The 14,782-nt window shown below is 38.2% G+C and overlaps 6 protein-coding genes across 6 annotated transcripts; 4 read left to right on the forward strand and 2 right to left on the reverse strand.

Annotated features, from left to right (window-relative positions):
- Positions 1-34: 34 nt before the first annotated feature.
- GCK72_009325 (uncharacterized protein) lies at positions 35-2,078 on the reverse strand (the record flags this gene model as incomplete). The annotated part of the gene is made up of 8 exons (XM_053727324.1): positions 35-178; positions 223-324; positions 367-676; positions 931-1,457; positions 1,509-1,597; positions 1,646-1,752; positions 1,800-1,966; positions 2,058-2,078. 8 exons carry the CDS (start codon positions 2,076-2,078, stop codon positions 35-37), a joined length of 1,467 nt encoding a protein of 488 aa, XP_053586901.1.
- A 500-nt stretch (positions 2,079-2,578) lies between these two features.
- GCK72_009326 (uncharacterized protein) lies at positions 2,579-3,354 on the forward strand (the record flags this gene model as incomplete). Its single annotated transcript, XM_003098149.2, has 2 exons — positions 2,579-3,072; positions 3,126-3,354. The coding sequence occupies 2 exons, from the start codon at positions 2,579-2,581 to the stop codon at positions 3,352-3,354; spliced, it is 723 nt and encodes a 240-aa protein (XP_003098197.2).
- A 1,150-nt stretch (positions 3,355-4,504) lies between these two features.
- GCK72_009327 (uncharacterized protein) lies at positions 4,505-5,648 on the forward strand (the record flags this gene model as incomplete). The annotated part of the gene is made up of 6 exons (XM_003098134.2): positions 4,505-4,616; positions 4,664-4,794; positions 4,844-5,043; positions 5,093-5,303; positions 5,361-5,495; positions 5,550-5,648. 6 exons carry the CDS (start codon positions 4,505-4,507, stop codon positions 5,646-5,648), a joined length of 888 nt encoding a protein of 295 aa, XP_003098182.2.
- A 465-nt stretch (positions 5,649-6,113) lies between these two features.
- On the forward strand, positions 6,114-7,681 carry GCK72_009328 (uncharacterized protein; the record flags this gene model as incomplete). Its single annotated transcript, XM_003098146.2, has 6 exons — positions 6,114-6,250; positions 6,298-6,399; positions 6,670-6,793; positions 6,838-6,975; positions 7,024-7,107; positions 7,520-7,681. 6 exons carry the CDS (start codon positions 6,114-6,116, stop codon positions 7,679-7,681), a joined length of 747 nt encoding a protein of 248 aa, XP_003098194.2.
- A 231-nt stretch (positions 7,682-7,912) lies between these two features.
- GCK72_009329 (uncharacterized protein) lies at positions 7,913-9,424 on the forward strand (the record flags this gene model as incomplete). Its single annotated transcript, XM_053727325.1, has 4 exons — positions 7,913-8,265; positions 8,433-8,920; positions 8,966-9,275; positions 9,319-9,424. 4 exons carry the CDS (start codon positions 7,913-7,915, stop codon positions 9,422-9,424), a joined length of 1,257 nt encoding a protein of 418 aa, XP_053586902.1.
- A 399-nt stretch (positions 9,425-9,823) lies between these two features.
- Positions 9,824-14,766, reverse strand: GCK72_009330 (uncharacterized protein; the record flags this gene model as incomplete). Its single annotated transcript, XM_053727326.1, has 14 exons — positions 9,824-9,897; positions 9,947-10,057; positions 10,101-10,253; positions 10,300-10,369; positions 11,479-11,640; positions 11,946-12,163; positions 12,608-12,688; positions 12,735-12,793; positions 13,435-13,560; positions 13,608-13,699; positions 13,745-13,858; positions 13,920-14,004; positions 14,051-14,184; positions 14,428-14,766. 14 exons carry the CDS (start codon positions 14,764-14,766, stop codon positions 9,824-9,826), a joined length of 1,818 nt encoding a protein of 605 aa, XP_053586903.1.
- Between the last annotated feature and the right edge of the window lie 16 nt (positions 14,767-14,782).

Consider the following 14,782-nt stretch of genomic DNA (forward strand, 5'->3'; position numbering starts at 1 on the left):
TTCTTTCTAAAATCATTTGAAAAACACTGATAGTTCAATTTTCACTCTTCTCCTCCGAACTATCAACTGGAAGTTCTTTCCCTCCAACCATCACTTTCTTCGGAACAATTGTCATTGGTTTATCAGATCCTCCGAGAGCTTCACCAGAAACTATTTGCATATCGATCGTCATTCGGATCTAGAAACTTATTTTTCTTTCTGACAAAAAATCAGGTAGCCTACCGTATTCTTCCCATCCTGTGTAGTTCCAAGAACCACAATTTGATTGTTTCCAATCGTTTTCTCCGATGGTGGATCAGCAACACGTCTCGAAGCACTTCTACCCTGTACTTTTTTATTAGAAAATTCCTCAAAATTGAGTCAAACCGTGGATTTCTTGGTTCCAGGTCTAGTCCTCGAAGGTGAGAATCTCCCGATACACTTGATTGGTTTCTTTGGTCGGCACCGTCTCTGATTTGAGTTTAATTTCGAAACGTCGTAGACAACATGACTCTGATTTGGATCAGTGGCATTTTGAGGAGTCTTTGGAGCCACTTCATCCATATTCCGAGTGTATTTTCCAGCTCCCGGGAAATTGTTGACTTGACTTGATTTGATTTTTTGGATTTTCGATGAAGAATCAGCAGGAACTTCCGGTTTCATGACGAAGTTTTTACCCGGTGGAGAGGGTGGAATACTGAAGAAAATAACTATTTTTCGAACAAATATTTATTTGCGTGGAATGATTTCCACAATGAAATCCCTCCATCACGTTGTTTCTTTTCATTATGGGGCTATTCATGTCCGGAAAAAAACCGCGAAAAAACGGAAAAAAAACAGTTTTTTCCGGTACATAACCCGAGGGAAAACGTTTTATTTTCGGAGATGAATAGCATCATTAAATTCACTGGGGAACGTAGTTATGAAAACTAATTTAAAACTGGCACTCACGTTTGCATGACACCTGGCAAAGGGGTACATTCATCCAACTTCTTCTTTATTATTCCAGCTCTTCCAGACATCGGCGGGACCTCATCTTTTTTCGATTTCTTCGATTTTTTAGAACGTTTTGCATAGTCCAGATTCACTGTGATAGGTTCCTCCTTTTTCGATGATTTCTTCGATTTCTTGGATTTTTTCAATTTTTTGGAAAATCCAGTCTTCATTGAAATTGTGGAGGCGTCCAAACCTTTCACAGATTTTTTGGATTTCTTTGATTTTTTCGACTTTGTCGAAACATTCGGATTAGGTGACATTGCATCCAGTTGTTTTCTCTGTTCCTCTCGTTTTTTCAACGCATCAATTTGAGCAACGGGAGAACGATTTCGAGTTTTCGGGGCACCAGAAAGAACACTCTTTTCAGTCACCGGAATTCCAGTTCTTATTGATACCGACATTTCAGTGTTAATCGAAAAGTGGTTGTTCGGCGGCTTTCCATCGAAACTACTCATTTGAGATGGAGTTGACAAATCACCAGTCTACAATTTGTTCTTTTGGTTCTCAGATTTCTTTTTTGGAGGTCAACTCACATTAGTCCATGTGATGTTAGTCATACTTTCAGGCTCACTCTGAGCAACGTTTTTTGTTTGTCTTCCGAAAAGACTTCCTCTTCTCAAATCTGAAAATAATCTGGTTGGGAACGGAGAGTTTAAATAAAAACCCAGACCATTCATAATAATTTCCGGCGATGTTGGGGCCTTGGCCGTTTTCGGTGTTGATTTATCCGAGGTAACACGTCCTGAACGAGCCGAAGTATCGGATAGACCAGAGCTGCTAGAAAATCGGATTTAGAGATTCGGCTTTGGGAATTTAAAACTAACGACTTGAAATCCGACGGTGTTCCGCCGATTGCCGTATTCACAGAATTCGATAAAGCAGTTGGGGTTTGACGAGGATCTGTCTGTGGTTCAGCAGTCATCATGCTCAACGAACGGGCGGTCGGAGGGCATACCGAACCGACACTTGATGAATTATTTGCAGGGTTTGGCTGTAAATATACATACAAATCGACAGATATGATATATAATTATTTTCTATATTACGATAATACTGTAGTCAACGGATAAAAAGTTTCATACCGATTTAGACGGTTTGCTCATTTCGTTTTCCGAGTTGGTGCTAACGAGATCGATTGGTTTTCTATTTCGAAATGAGCCTTGTTTGAAGTGGATTAGATTTTTGACGGATGAAAAAACAAATTCAAAAATTGGAGAAGCAGAGCAACACGTTGTTTTTTTCAAAGTTTATATAATTCTGTGCGTACTTTGTTCATTTTTGAAGCCGGATTATTGTAGGATTGCTGCAGTTGATTAGGAAACCCTGTTCTTGTGAAATGATGACATTAGAAGATGTATAAGATACAGTATCCAGTATACAATTGTTCATTTTATGATTCTTTTGAGATATGCAGATAAAGGAAAATGATGATGATTTCTAATAAGAGTATACAGTGTACTTCCCAGATGTGAAGATGCTCTAATTATCATCATGATGACAAATCGAGACGCTGGAATAAGTGGGCGGAGTCAATCTAGATTGAAGGTATAAAAGGATTGACAATATCCTCAGAAATCACCCATTCATCTGATTCCAACTCATCATGAATACCTCTGTTCTCTTCGTCTTTCTCTGCCTTATTCCTCTCTCACAATCTGCTGGATTTCTCAATTTCAAATTGACTGCCGATCGAGATTGTCTTCTTCATTTGGAGTATTTCTCATCTGAATATTCTGAAACTGTACGTCTTCTGGCATATGAAACTCGTTCATTACACATCTATTTCCCTTCAATCAATCCTCCACAAATCTCAATTGACTTCCAAATTCTTCATCATTTCTCTGGTGATTCTCTTTCCCAAGTCATTTCTCAACAATTCAAATTGGATAATAATGGACAATGGCAATCACGAGTTATCGATTCGGACTCTGTTATTCTTTCGATTCAATCCACGTTTGATTGTGAAAATGGATATTTTGGACCGATTTGTGAACGACGTTCTCGACTCGTTCCAATTGTTACTTCAACTTCAACAGCGATTACACCATTCAACCATTCAATCAACACTCAAATTAAGAAAGTCGGCGTAAGTGATAGGTAAGTTTCAATAATTTTTCATAGATTCCCTATTCTCAATTTTATTTTTTCAGTTCAATTGTCTACTTGATCCTCGCTGTTCTCATGTTCATCCTCGTCGTTGTCAATTGTATTCTCTGCTTCTGTCGGCCGAAACAAACCTCCAAGTATATCGATGAAACACCACTTGAAGTCTATTCCATTATTGAAACCACTCGATCCACGGACGTTACAAACACTACGAGATATCATGATGCTCCGAGCAGATTCATCTCATCGACAACAATAGAATGTATTGTTTAATAATGATTTCATTAACTAATAACTGTTGTAATTTCCATTTTTTCAAATAAAATGTTTAAATTTCAAATCGTCTTGTTACTTATTTTTCAAACAATATCACAAAAACTGAGCTAGGTTTCGTACTAAAGTTTTATCCTTCGAAAACTATTCAGGTCAAGAGGAAACTCCCATTGAAGTTGTGGTGTTCTCCATGGAAACTGAAGGGCAACGTTTTCAAAATTCAAAACGAAAGCCACTCAATTAGAGAACATTTTTGGTCTGTGACCACGGCAACAAAGAGAAAAAGAAAATCTGTCTTTTTCTGTTGTTCTGAAGCCGAAAAGGCGCACAGAAATATATACACAAAAAGGAGAGGATGCAGAGCAAAGACGAGAAAAAATGGGGGTGGCGAGAGGGAGAAAAACCCGAGAAAGAAGGCGAAATTGAAGGAGAAAGTGTACGAGCTGTAGAGAGAAACAGAGCTGCGCAACGATAATATACATTTGTGGAGAGAAAAAACGAGTAGAGTCATCTCTTTTTTTGTTATTCTGGTTTGTTTATTTGGATAAAAACACCTTTGTTTTAAGTTTACTGATTTCCGTCATTGTCATAGAAGAACTATAAACGTTTTATTCCTTTTATATTCAGGATTCCCATTTGACGGTATTTTAATATTTTTAGATAGGTTAAAAAAATCTTCTTCCTGAAGTATCAGAAAATCTGTCTAAATTTCATTAATTTTTGTACAACATTAAAGGAACATAACCTGATTTCACCTTTGAGTCTCACGACGCTTTTGGAGTACTGTAGGTATGGTGTTGTTTTTTTAGAGGTTTTTGCAACGTTTTTGTTTTTTTCCTTTTTCTCTCTCTCAACACCTGGAAGATCTTTTCAAAATGTATTTTCAACGGAAACCTGAAGAAATCTTATATTTTACCATCTGAATGTCTGTTTCTGTTCTTTTTTCGATCGCCCATACACTCTTTGTCGCGTACATGTGTGTATACTTTTTATGTGGCATTTCTCGTCGTTCTCATCTCTTTTTTTGTGAACTAAACGTGTCGCATCGGACTAATTGGACAGCGACCTCTCTTAGTTTTGTTCTTCTCAATTTCTATGATAAATGTCTACTCATCCATTTTCCACCCTCTTTTAAATTCGTGCATTTCAGATGAGCATCATCCTACGATGCACTCTTCCTCTGCTCATCACATTTTTCTTCGTCTCTTCGGTGACGGCAGCAGTGAATCTACGCGATAGAGTGGTGGCTGCGGTGAATTGTGGTGAGATTGAGAATCAAGTCGATTCAGAGAACAACATGTAATTTTAGGAGGAGGCGAGGCATTAGGAGCATACGGTATCGAGTATTCTGCAGATTACTCGGATGAGGGTATGACATCAGATGCTGGAGTTCAATTCGCATTTAACAACGCAGAAACCGACGACTTGGAAATTTATCAGGTTTTTCTAAAGAATAGATTCAGATCAAAGACATACAAAAAATTTATAGACAGAACGATGGAGCAAAGAATCTTTCGATTACGAAGTTCCAGTCGGAGATGGAGAGTACGTCATCATTTTGAAGTTCTCAGAAGTTTACTTTTCAAAACCCGGAGAAAAAGTGTTCAACGTCAGGATCAATTCGCATACAGCAGTGAAAAATCTCGACATTTTCGATGCTGCTGGCGGTCGTGGCTTTGCCCATGAAATGTGAGGACATAATGTCTTTTTTAATCTGAAATTGACCATTTTCTTCCAGTTACATTCCTGTTGTTATCAAAGGAAAAACGATCACGGTGCAAGGACATTCCAGAGATTACAGAGGAAAAATTATCATTGAATTTGCCAAAGGTCCACATGACAATCCGAAAGTTAATGGGTTTGTGATTGTTCGCGGTACAGTCGAAGATTTGCCACCACCACCGGAGAGAAATATTCCAGAAGACGCATTCCCAGAAGACTTTGAAATTGTAAGTGTTATAATTTTCAGTATCAAAAATATACTGAATAATACATTCTGATCACAGGATGAAACCGACTCCAACAACGACCCACATGAAGAATCATTTAATCCGAAAATCATCCGAGGTGATGACATGGAAGAAGAGGAAGAAGAGATGTTCAGTGCCACAACAGGGTCTGAAAATCCCTTCGAGAAGAAGGTACAAATCATAGACTGAATCAGTTCTGTCACGCCTCAAAAGTTGTTAATTCAGGAATCCATTACCTGGCTGCTTCCGTTCGCTGCTGCCTTTATCATCCTCATGCCCATCGCCTATGTAATTGCACTCAGATTCGAGAAAAAGCAAAAGTGATTCAGACTCTGTGATAACTTATGAATTAGGGTTCATTATTTTATTTTCTTAAATTATTCCTTTTTCGGTCTCCTCTTCCATGTTCATTGATTGTTTTTTAATTGTTATTCTTGTCAAAAGTTTTTGGGAGACAACCTCGAAATATGTGGGTTTTTAATTATACACTTGTTTGCAAATTATATTCATGTCAATTAGGATTTCCATTTAACAAAATGAATTAATACAACTTACGCATTTGGTTAATCTTTTTCATTTTTACACATCGTTGCCGGTTAGTGGCCGAAATATTTCTGGCCGCGGCCTTCGAAACCGCAAGAACTCGGTCACTACAGCAGTGTAATAAGACCAATCCACGGGTCGATATTTCTCGGAATTCGTACACATTCATTGAATGCAGCAGAAAACATTATTAGCGCAACTTTATTTGTTAGTTTCTGATTTCAAAAACTGCAAAAATTTCAGATAATGTCTCGAAGGTCAAGAAGTCGTTCAAGATCTCCACCAAAACGAGATAGAGAAGATCGTCGGAGACGTGATGAAAGAGATCGAGATAGAGAGAAAAAACGAGATAGAAAAGACAAAGATCGAGAGAGAAAAAGAAGGTTTTCATTGGAGAATCGAAGCACAGAACTTAATAAAAGAATTTCAGACACCGCAGCTCGTCGTCAGAAACTTCTATAGCAGAATCACATCAATTGGGAAGTATTTTCAGAGAAGAGAGGAGGCGTCGAGAAAAAAATGAATCACCGAAGTAAGGCCTTGTTGCAGAAGAATAGGAATCGATCGATATGTTAAGAGTTGTTTGATTTTTTCGAGAAACGGCAAAATAAATTCGGAAAGAAAAATATTGTGTTGAAGATTAAACTAAAAAATTTGAAAAACCTCAAAGGAGCTTGAAATAAATTTAAGTAGGAAATGAGTTAAAAGATTTACCTTATATTTGGAAGCAGCTGAGAATAGAAACATCATGACATCACCTACTTCAATGTTAAAGACTATATTCTTCAAAATAATGTTTCAGACTTCCTCCTCTTCCACCTCCACCTCCACCATCGGATCCACCTGTCGATGCAGCAATTCCATTCGATGTGAGCACACTGAACGAGCCAACTAAAAAGTGGCTCGAGGAGAAAATTGTAGAGCAGGTGGGTAGTGTGGAATATAAACTTATCGATTCGATTAAGTTCAGGTAACCGCACGAGTACATCAATTGGAAGCAATGATGGCTGAGAAGGCGACGTCGGCAAGAAACGAAATGGAGAAAATGTTGAGAGCACAAATCGAAGCAGAGATGGCTGTTGAACTTTCAGAATGCAAAAAACGAGACGTGAGTTTTTCCACAAAACAGTTTTAATGTAAAAATACTATTTTTCAGGAAGAATCTCGTAAAAAATGTAAGCAACTTGAAGCAGAGCTTGAACGAAAAGTTCTGGAAGCAGAAGAAAGTCGAAAGAAATTTGTAAGTTGTTCATCGATCGCACGAATCGCTTGTCTTCCAAACGGATCGATACAAAGATTTACTGTCGAATCAAATATATTTCAGAAGCTTATATACTTTGATTTTTTACTGAAGAAACAAATTATACACTTTAATAATCCTTGACAATTCATTATTTCTCTCTTCCCTACTTTCTCTCTTTATCTTTTCTGTTTCTCTTATAATTTGCGTGTGCCATTTCCAATTCGAAGAGGAACATCATCTGGGCAGCAGTTCGTGGTTTCGAGCAGGTATTTTCCAAATGGATGCAGTATCTCTATTCTGGTATCTTCCTTCATTCAACGCGAGTCAAATATTTAGATTCTAGTCATCAGAAAATGTTATATTCTGAGTATTCTCTTTAAAATCACCATTTAAAAATTTTTAATTTCAGGAAGAAGACCGCCTGTTGATGCTTGAACAAAAAGGACAATTGGAACGTGATCGTGCAGATCTTGCACGCCAAAAGAGTGAATTACAGAAAAATGAGCAACAGGCGATATTGAACAAATCCGGAAATGCACGTGCCCCTATTAAATTCAAATTCGGAAAGTAATGCATGCTCACCGATTAGTTATCGCCGATCTCGCTTTCACTATTTTCTAATTGTTATTTTCTGATAAAAACTACTCTTGTTCACAAAAACCGCTTCTGTATTTCTATTTAAATAAAACAATTTTAATTTGTTTCGTTTATATTTGTGCATGATTACGTATGTCGTTGGAATCTTTTGATTTTTCTTGTAAATTCTTAAATTCTTCGACTTCAGTGGAAAGCTATTTTCAGAATGCGGGTTACATTCCTCCAACTTCTGCTTCTTTCTATTCTAATCCCTCTTGCTAATTGCCAATGGACAACAGAGGATCTCGCATTGTACGATTTAGTAGAGGAAGTTGGAGTCAACTTCTACGAATGGTTCGATATTCCACGTGATGCCACGTCGAATCAAGTCAAAAAAGCTTATCGAAAACTGACTTTAGAGTGGCATCCGGATAGGAATTCAGCACCAGATGCCACTGAGAAATTCAGACAAGTTGCTGGTATTTATGAGGTGTTGAAGACGGCGGAGCTACGAGAGAAATATGATAATATACTGGAGAATGGGCTACCGTCGTGGAGACAACCATTGTATTACTACAGGTAAGAGAGAGGAAAGTCAAATATTTCAATCAGAAAATTGTGTCGAAACAGAAGATCCGAGATATGGGATGTTTAGAATTTTCTCTGAAGCAAACCCATTTAGAATTTGGATATACTAGACATCTGGATTCAAAATCACATCCATTTTTGACCGATTTCAATTTCAGACGAATGCGAAAACTGGCATGGTACGAGAGTATTCTCGTCCTACTCTTCATAGGAACCATTGCTCATTACCTTATGATGTGGGCCGCCTATTTCGAAAAGACTCTTGTCTATAAACAAAATGTAAAAAAGTCAAGAAAAGGAAAGAAAGAAGATCCAGCAGAGATCGATAAACAAATGAAGGAAGCACTTGAAGAATTCATTCCGAAATATTCTGAATTACTTCCGATTATTCTCGCAAAAGGTACAGTAAACCTCTGTAAAAACTTGTTTTTGACTGCAAAAGATGCTATGACAAAGCAGGATCCGATTGAAGAAGAACCAACAGAAGAAGAGTTGGCACAACTGAGAAGACAAGAGAAACGGGCGGCCGCAGCTCCACAGCAACCAGAATTCAAATTTGAAGTGGCTCAAGGGTTGAAGGCTGTTTCGACGAATGATCCAGAAATGGAGAAGAAATATGCAAAAGAGTGTGAAGTTGTATCACAGAGTGAGTGTAGATGAGACAAATTTATCTAAAAGACAATATTTTTAGAACAATCTGGAAGCTCTTGGACGCCTGACGAACTCGCTCAATTGGTGCGATTGAGTACAGAAAAGTATCCTGCTGGAACACCGAATCGATGGGAACAAATGGGTCGAGTACTGAATAGAACAGCTGAAGATGTGATAGCAATGGCTGGAAAAATGAAACAAATGAAACAAGAGGACTACACGAAACTTCTGATGACAACGATTCAACAATCAGTTCCATCGGAAGAGAAATCAGAAGATGATTGGAGTCAAACGGAGCAGAAAGCATTCGAGCTGGCACTGCAGAAATATCCAAAAGGAACTGATGAAAGGTATAAAGAATTGAGAATATGGAAGAAAAATTATGGTTTTCAGATGGGAAAGAATATCGGAGGAGATCGGTACAAAAACCAAGAAACAAGTGATGGTTCGATTCAAACAATTGGCTGAAATGATTCGAAAGAAGAAATCTGAAAACTGATTGACTCGATTCTTGCCAACATTCCATAATCCAAATCCATTATTCTCCGGGTTTCTTAAATTATTTTGTTGTCCGTTTTACCGCATTTTTTAGGTACAAGACCGAGTAAATTGTTGATTTTTTCCTTCTTCCCTGAAATTCGCATCGACAATTTTAAACGAATCTGTTCAAACAGAGACATGATTAGATTTGATAAAACAGAGCTTGTATTACAATATAAAACAACAAATGCAGTAACCAAATTGTCCTGATTATGCTAAACAAGAGGAATACTATATGAGACTAGAAAAAACATAATATAAAACTATAACGATACAAAGAAACATGTATAACAATAGAGTAAAAAAAAGAAATGAACAATTAAGAGAACATCTATATACTATTCATCTAGACGGCTATCTAGACGGCTGAGAAGTTGAATATCCCATCCAAATCATCGTCGTCATTGTCGTTTTCTGTGTCTGTTGGCATCACTGAAACTGGCATGATTTGGGAAATGCATTATTCAATGATTAATCCTACCGAAATCCAACTTATTCAGCTCCTCGAAAACGACGTCACGTTGCTCATTGACCAGAAAATCGGAGGCTATTTCGGATGCCTGTTTGAGAGGGTCATGAGTTTGATACGGACCTCAAAACGTTATTTCAGGCTTATCAAAAATACAAATCCTTACCAAAGTTACCGTCTTCCCCATGCTTCACATCACTCGTCACAATCTCTTGCTTGATGTATGGGAGATCGTTCACAGAAGACATCGGCGGATAGAATGCATTTTGATATGGCACATAGGATCTCAATCCGAGAGCTTGTTGTGTTGGTTGGAAATCTGAGAACATGAAAAGATTAGATAATGACCCAACTTCTCTCCAAACCTGGATACGTCCCAATGAGCGGATCATAACCGTATGTGGGCGGTGGATAGACGAAGTTTGATGACCAGTCCTGGAAGAAATATATTAATAAAATGCCTGAATCAACCAGTAGTCATAAAATCTACGATGGAGTCACTAGTGAAGGCGCCGAGTACAAATTATAGGTGCCTTCTCGAGAAATGTCATTTCTCTGCTGTTCTAACATAAATATAGGATGCAGGAGAAGGGAAAGAAGAAAGCAATTCCTCAGTTTTCTCATATACGAATACAATATTGAAAACTTGTCATTTTGGAGTCAGCCACAGTGAGAGTGTGTGATATTCATTATGAAAAATAAAGGTTTGAATTTTCAAACTTTAGACGACTCTCGCACATAGACTTTTCGATATCAATTAAAATTTTATTTTGAATCACAAATGCCATTTCTTACGTCACATTTTCGAAATGAGTTGAATCATGATTCACACCAGGGAATTGGCTCAATTCGCCCAATATAGTAGAGTCAAATATTTTCACTTGTTCTTCATATTTCATCTTCTTCTCTCCCACAACTTCCGTCATATGTAATCAGAGAAATACTCATTATTTTGATGATATTTAGAACGGAGTTTCTTTTTAGAAGAGAACATTTTTAGGATTTCTTTCAGAAGATCCTATAACAACTTCTATCCTATCAGCTTGAGTATATGAGAGAATGCTCTGTCTTCAGAAAATGGATTTCTCCCGCGTTGCTACAGTATCCTTCTTCGAAACCCATATTTAAAATTGCTCTTTCAATCTCATGTGTTCTCTCTACTCTCGACTCCGCCCCCTTTCTTCAGAAGCCCCACCATTCATCATTCAACCCCAATTCGTTCGTCTCCCTTTCCGATGCCCCTCCCCTCTCCGTCAAAGCACCACTTCCTGCCATAAAACAATGGCGTGTCGTCGAATTCGGGGAGAACCTCTTCCTGCGACTCTTCATCTTTTCTATTATTTCTCTGATCGCTTCAAGACCCACATCGTACTCTTGGAATGGCCTGTGCCCCGGCGCCTCTTCTCGATGCCCCTTTTTTCTCTTCTCTCGCCGTCTGTTTTGCCTCGCGGCCGTGGCCCCCCGGGCGGCGGAGACACACCGCGGCGCTCCCTCTCACTCCTCTCTTCTTCTTTTTTACAGCGCCTATCAATTATTTGCCTTACATTTTGTTGCTGCTGAGATTGAGTTGTCATCGGATAATGCTGTTGTTGTTGATGATTACTATAATAACCATTCTGCGCCATCAAGACTCGCTCTTTTTTAATGCTATCGAACTCATTATCATTGCCATCATCGATTTCTCGTTTCACAGCTCGAGTGGTTTTCTGAAAAAGAATTAAAAGTGATGTCACTCTTACTTTAATCCCGTAGAAACTTTTAGTATCCGAGAGAGGCAAAACCTAGTCAGAAGTATTTGTTAAATCTGGATTTTTATGAAATCAATCGAAGCATACGATCGTTCTGGCTTTCGCGATACCAACTATTTCGTATCTATGTTTGCAAAATGATATAGAAGACTGAAATGCTGAAAAATGGAATCAATAGAATCAATAGACTTCTTTTAGTTAGGAAAATATGGGCTTTTGGATCCAGCGTTAATATTTTCTCATTAAACTTCCCAGATCCTTACAAATTCTGCGAGATTCTTCAGTCCAAACTCTGTCTGAATCAACGAATTCGAGTCATCAAAAATTTCCGAATCGTGGCTCGACGATCCAGCTGCTGGCGGTTCTTTCCCGTTCTGCTCCGGCTGCTGAACTATTTCTTTTTTGACTCCGCCCATTTCGACTGTCACCGATTTCATCTGCTCTCTCTCGTCTTGTCTTTTGCGGAAAAAGTTCAAGCGGTCTGCAAGAAGATGAAGATGAAGAAGAGAGAAAGAGTGTTGAAAAAATGCGATTTTATTTTCTGTTCTATTGAGCCACTACCGCTCGCATAGAGGCTCTCAAACAATTCTCGGTTCCCTTTTTGTGTTTTGTTCTCATTAATAAGGTTGCTTCTTTTCATGGAGTCCAGCTAGTGCTTTGTAGTTTTCTAGACATCTAAATCAGTTGTCCTCAAACTCAAACTCTCGACTAGTTGACTTGTCTGGTGGCTCTTCACATTTTCTTCTGACAAAAAATCTCACTAGTCAGTCTGCTTTCTATAGAAATTATTGCGAAAGATCGAATTCTCTCGATCTTCTAATATAATCACATCTGTCATTTCGTGTCACATATACTCAAAAAGTGCATCAATCTGTCATTTCAAGTGTTTTAGATTCCTTTCATCTCGTCTCCGCCCTGGCCTTACTGAGGGTCGCGTTGTCGATGACTGTACCATCTGGCAGTTCACCATAGTAGATGTCTTGTTGGATCCGAGAATTTTGAACCGCTGAAATATAAAAATTCTAACATTTTGCTATTATCTTCTCCTCTACCGAGTTCGCATTCTTCCTTCATTGCGTGGTTTCGAAAGAGAGTAGTCGTTGTGAATACGCTGAAAAGAGAAGAATTGAAAGAGAAAGGAAGAGAGCGCTGCTCCGATTGAGCCAATTTAGAGAAAAGGCAATTTTGACGATGAGGTTTTTCATTTTGAAGGAAACGAAGAAGATGAAGGGAAGGAAAGCGCAAACAAAGCTCATTTTGTGTCCTTCCTGTCATGTTTCAGCTTTTCTTTTCTATTTTTGTGATTTCATGTCAGATGATTTCATAGACATTCGGATGTCTGTGAAGCCAACATAAGAAGAGACAGTACATCAGTTTTCGCAAAGACAAACTCTGTTTGTGCCTACTTTCAAATGAATATGTTAATTGTTAATTCGTAATATGTCGTTTTTTTAACGTTCTCGTTAGCGGTTTCCAAATACTGGCATTGGCCAATTTCCAATCCTCGGACACATAATTAAGACTGATTGTTTTCTAGTCTATTTAACCAAAATAACTAAAAATTGCTTTCAAAATCATCTTTCTCGCGTTTTGAAAGTTACTTCTGATAGTGAAAAAAGATTTTAAAAGGAGACGGAGGAAAAGTTCTTTGATTTTAAAATCATTTCTCGATGTCTCTTTTCTATATATCTAGATTACAAGAAAAAACAAATCTTAAGTAAACCTGATTCCGGATCATCTCAATCCACTTACCTTTCACAAGCTTTGCATGTAATTGTGCGAATTCCCTCGTTTTTATGGAACCGCATATAATGTACATGTAGATCCATCGTCCCTTGCCGGATCTCGCCGCAATAAAAACATTGTTTCTGTGCATCACTAAAAAAGAAAGCAGTGAATGATTTATTTGCTGTTATTATCGATACCTGTGAATTTCCATGTGACGTGTGGCATAATATGCATTGTGAAAGCACTGATCACATTTTGAGCACGAATACTTAACTCTGCCTCGCTTGTCCTGAAATTTAAATAGTAAAAACATTCGCTAATTTTGAAATCTTACAAATGAAGAAAACATTCCAACGACCTCCTTATTGTTCTGGATTGTAGTCCGGCGGAGATTATTTTCGCTTGGGAACAATGGGGTTATTATATTCTCCATCTTCCGGTGCATTCTCTGAAAAAATTTCCAATTTTGAGTCCAAACTTACTGAATTCTGAATAGATCTCGCGCTTACCAACGCATCTCTGGAATAGCTCGAGTATTTCGCCTTATCGTGAACCTTTTGGTGCTTTCTTCTCTCGTTTTCCGTGTACGATACACTGAATAATTTATATTACAATATCAGTTCAATCTCTATAATCTCACTAATTGCAGTTCGGTTCCGTACACGCACTCTCTTGTCGAAGATGGCATCCTCTTACGTGAGCAGTCAACGTGGCATGCGTTTTGTAAGGACGTTTACATACATTGCAGTAGTACCGTCCGTCGGGTAGTATATCCTGAGAAAAAGGTGGAAACGTGAGTGAATTTCAGATACAGAAAAGGGCAGATAATTAGGTCGGGTTTGGGGTTTTCTAATAAATTCTATAAATGAATTCGCTCCAAATTAAGAACCATTTCCGGAAATCTAGTCGGGATGATATGTACCGGAATGTTGTCTTTCAAAATTGATAGTATTCATTTATACATTTTCTTACAATTCCGATCTAATTAAGATCCCTGGGAACTAGACTGTCACCCACAACATTATTGAACATTTCACGTGCATTCTTGACTACCATAGTCGCTCCGTAGTAGTGAATTGGACCGCTTTTCTCTTCATGAATCTTATTTATGTGGTCATCATAATTCAACGGTTCACTATCAACGATATGAGACGTTTCTCTGTGTGGATCAAATTTCGGTTCAAGTTCTTGAGAATACGATCCTTGTGACCCAAACGATTGAGATCCCTGAGATTCGGTGAACGGATCAGCTGGTGGTGATTGTCGGACATTTAGATAATAGTACTTCTTGCCATTCTCCGAAACCAATGAATGCGCCGATGGAGTGGTCGTTGTGAGTTCGAACGTTTCGCTCATTTTTGCAGAGCATAAA

Source organism: Caenorhabditis remanei, chromosome III (assembly GCF_010183535.1).
Source record: "Caenorhabditis remanei strain PX506 chromosome III, whole genome shotgun sequence".
Lineage (NCBI taxonomy): Eukaryota > Metazoa > Nematoda > Chromadorea > Rhabditida > Rhabditidae > Caenorhabditis > Caenorhabditis remanei.